Source organism: Nicotiana tabacum, chromosome 8 (assembly GCF_000715075.1).
Source record: "Nicotiana tabacum cultivar K326 chromosome 8, ASM71507v2, whole genome shotgun sequence".
NCBI classification, from domain to species: Eukaryota; Viridiplantae; Streptophyta; class Magnoliopsida; order Solanales; family Solanaceae; genus Nicotiana; species Nicotiana tabacum.
Window position 1 is genome coordinate 173599337 of NC_134087.1, and position 8320 is coordinate 173607656.

The 8320-nt window shown below is 40.6% G+C and overlaps 1 protein-coding gene across 1 annotated transcript; it reads left to right on the forward strand.

Annotated features, from left to right (window-relative positions):
• Positions 1-2995: 2995 nt before the first annotated feature.
• LOC142163405 (uncharacterized) lies at positions 2996-3937 on the forward strand. Its single transcript, XM_075220689.1, has one exon. The coding sequence runs from the start codon at positions 2996-2998 to the stop codon at positions 3935-3937; it is 942 nt and encodes a 313-aa protein (XP_075076790.1).
• Positions 3938-8320: the final 4383 nt, after the last annotated feature.

An 8320-nucleotide genomic window follows, 5' to 3' on the forward strand; every position in this document is an offset into this window, starting at 1 on the left:
TCACCAAGAAATATGAAATCTTCTACTAGCAAGAAGATTAACAGTGCCTTATCGCCGAAGTTTCGAAAGCCCATCACATTGCATGAATTCTTTCCTGGAAAATTCCTTCATGGAGGTCATGTTGGTGCAACTCATGTAGTTTCTAGTACTGATGAAACAACGGAAAGCAATGATGAGCCTGCTCCAGTGAAAATACAAGAACATCATGATAACAGAAAAGTTGTCACATGTTGTGCAACAATTTCATTCATATATGATGACTTGCTGCTGGGGTCTAAGTCACATAACAGACCTTTGTTTGTTGTAGGGTCCATTCGGGAACAACATCTCAATCGCATACTTGTTGATAATGGTTCGGCTGTCAATATCATGCCAAAGATGGTGCTAAAAAAGCTTGGGATCTCTATCGATGAGCTATCCAAAAGTAACCTAACAATCCAAGGTTTCAACCAAGGGGAACAACGAGCCATAGGTATGATCCGCATAGGATTATCCATTGGTGAGATGAATTCAAACACCCTGATTCCCGTCATATATGCTAAAACATCATACAGCTTGTTGCTTGGACGTCCTTGGATTCATGAGAATGGGGTGGTATCATCTACTTTACATCAATGTCTGAAGTACAGAAGAGATGGTGAGATAGTCAAAATTGATGCAGACATCAATCCTTTCACTGAGACGGAGTCATACTTTGCAGATGCAAAATTCTACCTAGATTCTTGTGAACTGAAAGTAGAGAAACCATCATCAGATGACAAATATGATGTCAAGTCAGAAGAGGAAAATGAGGCTCAATGGACTACCACCAAGCTACCTACGATGGGAACGGAAGAAGTCTCCATTAAGCTATCATCATTTGAAGGTGACATACAGACAAAGACTGAGGAGCATCTGTTTTTTCGCAATGTTCCACGTGAGCGTCGAAAGAAAGGGCAACCTTTGATACAAGAGTGTACTCCAAACAAGCAAATGAGTCACAAAGATATCCAACATTTGAAGGAGCATATGACTGTCCCAGTTGCACAAATCCCATCCGTGACTTGTGAGTCTGCTAAAGGCAATCTCCAAGTTGATAAAATAAAGGGGCACTATGATCCTAAGGCCTTCATACTTCTTGAAAAGTCTAGTTATGACTTATCCAATCTATCACGACTACGAGAACTTAAAGATGAATTCACTAGTAAAAAGATACATGGGCTCAATGAGTCCCAAATGAAGTTGAGAAAGCAAGGGCACTACGTCGCCACTCCAAAGTTTGGGTTGGGGTTCAATTTGGTAGAGCCTCTTCAAATTTCATCAAAGAGAAGCAAAGAGATAGCTTCATCACAATACACCTCGGTAGAGGAGATAAAGGAAGTTAAGGGCAAGAAAATAAAACAACGGGCTTCAGTATTTGATCGCATTGGAGGCTCAACCCCTCCGGACTCGGTATTTGAAAGGCTAAGTCACAAAGGTGAACGTGTATCTTCCAAACATCTAAAAGAAGTTTCCACTACCTCAAATACCTCTGTCTTTTGTCGCCTAGGGACCACAAGGAAGTCGCCATCTAGAAAGATACTGTCAAAACATAAGGAGCAAGTCCATGAGGAGCGGGATCATTTTGAAGTTGTTGCTGACAAAGAAATTTGTAGTGCTTTCCCATCACGTATGAAGAGGAAGTCTATTTTGTCAATATCCACAGATGGTCCGCTGAAGGTGCAAAGGAGAACTAATGTTTACACATGCCAGCCCCGTAAAGAATCAAAGAAAGAGAAATAAGCCATGCCGACCATTCAAGGAAGTCAAAGAGAAAAGTCAGACTTTGTGGAAATATCCTATCACATAACTGTGGAAGATAGCCCATGCCTTAACGTTGATGATGAAGTACATGAGGCTCCCCCTCAACTAGAAGATGGCGGGCAATCAACTATGGATGAGCTTAAGGAACTCAATTTAGGTACTTCGAAAGATCCACGCCTCACCTTCAGTAGTGCGCTTCTCATGCCTCAAAAGGAGGAGGAATACTCCAAGTTGTTGACCGAGTACAAAGATGTCTTCTCTTGGTCGTATAAAGAAATTCCTGGTCTTAGTCCTAAGGTAGTTGTCCATCATTTAGGGATCAAAAGTGGAGCATGACCTGTGAAGCAGTCACAACGCATGTTTCGACCCGAACTTGTATCACAAATTGAAGTCGAAGTCAACAAGCTCATCGAGGTAGGATTTATTTGAGAGGTGAAGTACCCGTCATGGATATCAAATATTGTACCTGTCAAGAAGAAGAATGATCAAATACGTGTTTATGTTGACTTTCGAGACCTAAACAAGGCATGTCCAAAAGATGACTTCCCACTACCAATTATTGAACTCATGGTTGATGCTACAACAGGGCATGAAGCTATGTCATTCATGGATGGGTCCTCCAGATACAATCAAATCAGAATGTCTCCAAAAGATGAAGAGTGTACTACTTTTCGAACTCCAAAAGGGATATATTGCTACAAAGTGATGCCCTTCGGTTTGAAGAATGTCGGTGCCACCTACCAACGCGCGATGCAAAACATCTTTGACGACATGATTCATAAGAGGGTTGAATGCTACGTCGATGACTTGGTGGTGAAGACGAAGAGTAGGCGTTACCACTTTGAAGACCTTCGAATTGTTTTTGAAAGGTTAAGAAAATTCGACCTGAAGATGAATCCACTCAAGTGTGGATTTGGAGTTACCTCAGGAAAGTTTCTTAGCTTCATTGTGCGTCATCGTGGAATTGAAGTTGATCCTGCAAAGATTGATGCCATTCAAAAAAATGCCCAAACCAAAGAACTTGAGAGAGCTTCGAAGTCTCCAACGAAACTTAGCATTCATTCGGAGGTTCATCTCTAATCTAGCCAGACGGTGTCAACCCTTCAATCATCTATTGAGAAAGGATATCCCTTTTCATTGGGATCAGTCATGTCAAAATGCTTTTGAAAGCATCAAAAAATACTTGTTGAATCCACCTGTGTTAGGGGCGCCAATGTTTGCGAAGCCATTGATACTCTACATTGCGGCACAAGAACGTTCACTTGGAGCACTACTTGATCAAGAGAATGAGGAAGGAAAGGAACAAGCCTTGTACTACCTTAGCCGAACTCTGATAGGAGTTGAGATGAACTATACGCCTGCTGAGAAAATATGCTTAGCGTTACTTTATGCGATAAAGAAGCTAAGGCATTATTTTGAAGCATACACCATCAAACGCATCTCTCGAGCAGATCCCGTGAAGTTCGTGATAAGTCGACCTGTTCTTTCTGGACGCCTAGCAAGATGGTCCATATTGTTTGACCAATATGAGATCACATACATACCTCAAAAAGCTGTGAAAGGACAAGCACTAGCCAATTTTCTGGCTGATCACCCTCTTCCGGCGGAATGGGCATTTTTGGATGAGTTTCTAGATGAAGACGTTTTGTTCATCGAAGAGTTTCCACCATGGACAATGTTTTTTGATGGATCTGCACGTCGTAATGGTGCGGGGGCAGGTGTGGTGTTGATTTCTCCAGAAAGACAAGTCTTGCCATTCTCCTTTGTTTTAGGTGAAACATGCTCCAACAATACCGCAGAGTACCAAGCTTTGATCGTCGGTCTCGAAATGGCATTAGAAATGAAGATTCTACAGTTGGAGATCTACGACGACTCTAAGCTGATCATCAACCAACTTTTGGGGAGTTACGAGGTAAAGAAAAAAGATCTATTGCCATACCATGAATACGCTTCTGGTTTACTTGAAAAATTCGACCGAGTGTTATTAAACCACGTCCCAAGAGAAAAAAATCGCAAGGCTGATGCTTTGGCTAACTTGGCCACGACGATGTCACTTGGAGAGAATGAGTCAACAAAGGTATATGTGGGTCATCGATGGGTTATTCCTAGACTTCTGGATCTTCAAATCAACGAAAGCCAACATACGTTTATTTGAGTGATTGAATAAGAAGATTGGAGGCAACCACTGATAGAGTACCTTGAACACAGAAAGTTACCTGAACATCCGCGACAAAGAACAAACATCAAACGAAGAGCACCACGATTCATCTTCTATAAGGGGACATTGTTTCGTCGCTCTTTTAAAGGACTATTCTTGTGATGTCTTGATAAAGAAGAATCCCTCCAAGCGATGGAGGAAGCACATTTTGGCTTATGTGGAGCACACCAATCTGGTCCCAAGCTCCATTTTCGCATCAAGAGGATGTGCTACTACTGGGCGACAATGGTGAAGGATTGCATGGATCATGCCAAAATATGTCAAGCGTGTAAATTTCATGCCAACTGCATCCACCAACCTCCAGAGCCTCTTCACCCAACTGTAGCTTCATGGCCTTTTGATGCATGGGGACTTAACGTTGTTTGGCCACTTCCAAAGTCATCAAAGGGACAAATGTACATATTGGCCGCTACGGACTACTTCTCTAAATGGGCTGAAGTTGTTCCACTCAAGGAGGTGAAAAAGGAAACCATTATCGATTTTATCAAGTCATATATAATTTTTAGGTACGACATACCAATATATATAATCACTGATAATGGAACGCCGTTTGAGAACAAGCTCGTGAAGAGTCAATGCGAGAAGTTCAGTTTCAAATAACATAAGTCTTCAATTTATAATGCACCCGCCAACGGCCTTGCTGAAGTTTTTAACAAGACGCTTGGTAACCTTTTGAAGAAAGTTGTTGCAAAGAACTAGAGAGATTGGCATGAGAAAATTGGTGAAGCTTTGTAGGAATACCGGACAACCTTCAGAACTGCTACACAAGCAACTCCTTACTCTTTGGTATATGGCGTGGAAGCAGTCCTTCCGTTGGAGCAACAAATTCTATCATTGCGGATTGCAATCTAAGAAGGACTCAGGTTTGAAGAGAATTCTCAACTTCTCCTAGCAGAGTTAGAGGCATTTGATGAGAAAAGATTGGAAGCGCAACAAAAATTGGAGTGTTATCAAGCTCGACTAGCTAGAGCTTTCAACAAGAAAGTGTGGCCACGATCATTCCAAGTGGGAGACTTAGTCCTAGCTGTTCGACGACCCATAATCCTCAACAAACACATAGGCGACAAGTTTACCTCAAAATGGGATGGGCCATATGTTGTGAAGGAAGCCTATTCAAGTGGTGCATACAAAATTGTCGATGAGGATGGTCTTAAAGTTGGTCCGATCAACGGAAAATTTCTGAAGCAGTACTTCCCATGAAAGTCACCAACGCTCCTCGACGTACGAGCCTAAACTGCAAGTCATGACGCTCATTGATGCATGAACCTAAACTGCACGTTGCTACACTCTTGGTCCGCATGAGTCTAAACTGTATACGGCCCAAAAAAATAGTCTGCTAGGTTGAAAACCTCGAAAGAGGCAGCCTAGGCAAAAAAAAAGAGAAGAAGTCAGCTAGGTTGAAAACCTCGTGAGAGGCAGCCTAGGCAAAAATCAGGACATAAAAAAACTCACCCCTCTGAACTACGTTATAACTTGATCCTCTTCACCGAGGTACGTGGGCAGCTTAGAGTTTTATTCTAAGTTCAGTCACATAAGTTTAAAAAAAATAAAATTTTCTCGTCATCGGATCATTACATTATTTCTTCCAAGTGTAGAGGCAAATATCTATGAGGAAAAGAGATGATTTGCTTTGAAGTATAAAAGATGTTTTATTGCTTTAATAGTACAAAAGTTGATACATCAAAAAATGTAGAGACAAAAGGAATTAGACATTTTCCTATACCATATGACGTCTAATAGCTAAAGTACTATATTCAAGACTGTAGAGTCAATTTCAAGAAAACAACAACATTCATAGGACAACTCAGAGAGCATAGAGATGGGAAGCGAGCTCAACGGATGACGAGATCAACTTTAGAAAATTACCGTGGTTCATCTGGAAGACGTTCTACTCCAAACAATTTATATGTTGTACATTTAGATGTCTAGTTTCCAACAAAATCATCCGTTTATGATTCAAAGGCTCCTAGCTCAAGATACGATTTTTGTTGTCAGAACTACACGAATCTGAGAGTTACTGCAGCTAGGTGGATTTTGAGAATTTTTTGTTTCCAGCTCGAAAGAAGTTCTACCACGAAACTCATATGTATTGCATCTCTATGAGCATACTTTCTAATGGCGCAAACGGATCCCAATTTGGAGTCTCCTAACTCGAGATATGAACTTTTTCCACCAAAGCACGCAAAGCTGAAAAGCAATTTTGCGGACAGATGAGTCAAGTTCAGAAAGTTGCTGCGGACAATCTGCTAGGAATTCTTCTATGATATCTTGAAGATTTCATTATCTCTGAGTCTTATTTCCAATGGTCTTGAGATATATACATTTTGATGACAGCATACAGTGCTGTAAAGTCAAAATGTCAGATATGTATACCAGCTTCAAAAGTCGACTTCAGCTAATCCTCAAGGAATTTATCATGAATTCTTTAAAGGGTGTAACTTTTCAAGTTTTGATTCTTTGAAAGCAAGAAGCTTCAGATTTCATCGCTCCTACATCAAGGAATTAATAATTTTGCAAAGGTTCAACAAGCACTAGCCCGCCAAGGATGAAATATGGTCGCTCGAGCTCAAAGCCTCTTTCTTGCCAAGTCGCAAGGTTGAGATGAACCATGTCCTCACTCGTATGTCGCAAAGTGGGGATATGGTTTGCCGATCAAGCTCGCTTAGGAATACTCTAAATGTCTCTCGTCAAGCTGCAAGAAGGGATGTACCAAGTTGCTGTTGTACTCTTTTGAAAATCTGCAAAAAATAAGAAAAGATTTTGGAGCCCTCGGTGCCAACAAGATGATGCTTTTGTAGATACGGTGCGAGTAGCACGACGATCAGCTCGATTAATGGATATCGGTGCTATAGCATGACATTTATACTTCTACAGACACGATGCCAGTGATACGAAGTTATTGATACCACATGATTGATTGGTGCCAATAACACAAAGCTTTGATTCATCAGCAAGTACCAGTGTCAATGACACGACGCTTCAATGCGGATGGTGAGCATTGTGACGTGCACTTCTATGTCAAATCTCGATGGATCATACACTTCATGAACCTACAAAAAAAGGAGTGGTGATCATCCCCTTATTCTCATGATGCATATTGGAGAATTCGCCATGTATACCATCTTCGAGCCTGCAACAAAAAAAAGGAAAAAAGAAGTATGCTTCCCGAACAATCCTCTCGATTCTGGCACTTGATTGATCAAAGATTTGTTGCTTCTGGATCAAAAGGGTTGGAGCTTCGACGTTTATAGATGGTGTATCTCACTGAGCCTTCTTACCAATGGTTTAAACAGGTCGTAGTTCGGATGCTCCTATCTTGAGATATGCATTTTTTTAGCAAGAGCACGCAAAGCTGAAAACTCGAGCCAACACGTCGGAACTCGTATTCCAGATTCAACAAATTATCTGGGAAAACCTAGGGACATCCTGACTGTTATTTCTACATATGTTGTACCTCCAGGAGTCTAATTTTTAGAGCCGCAAACGTCTTGTGATTTGACCGCTCCTATCTCGAGATACGATTTTTTTTTTTGCGCAGAGTGCACAGAGCTGTGAGATCAACAGGACAAACGTGTATGCCAACTTCAAAAATTAATTCCAAACAATACATAAGGAATTTGGCACGTAATTTTTGATATGTTGAATTTGTTTGAGTCTAGAATCGGTAGAATTAAGCGGCTCGCGATTTGGACTCTTCGATCTCAAGATATGAATCTTTTGCTAAGAGTGTGCAAAGCTGTGAGCTCAACACGGGCCAGACGCGTAGATCAAATTTGAAAATTAATTCCAGCTGATACAAATGGAGATTCGTGCTAATTTGTTTATATATATATCAGTCCTATGAGTCTAGTTTCGGTAGAAGCAAGTGGCTTATGATTTGAAGTCTCTACAACAAAGTACGAATTCTTTTTTGCAAGGGTACAAAGCTGGTTGACTGGTACTTCAATTAAAAAGGCATGACTGATATTCTTTCTGTTTTAGAGGGAAAAAATAAACGAAGAAAGAAGTGAAAGCAGACTACGAGCAGCCGTGTTAAGCGTGAAAGAAACTCTATGTTCACGACTCTCATATATCAAGGTAAAGGAAACAAATATCCCTTATATAGATTTTTAAGATGGTGAAACTTTCCTTATGGAAAAAGAATTCTTCTTAAAGTAAAATAGAAAATTCTTGAAAGTTTTAAATAGTAAATATTCATTAGAAGGTAACTTCTGAGATGTATTTGAATTCAAGTCAAAGCGGACGAGGTGAAAGCTTCATGCATTAGTCTTACGTGATTTCGTCATAAGAAATGGATCATTGGTGGAATTGTCAAAAAAT

Coding starts and splice junctions, on each gene's coding strand:
- LOC142163405 (XM_075220689.1), top strand. CDS start 2,996: ATGTTTGCGAAGCCATTGATACTCTACATTGCGGCACAAGAACGTTCA.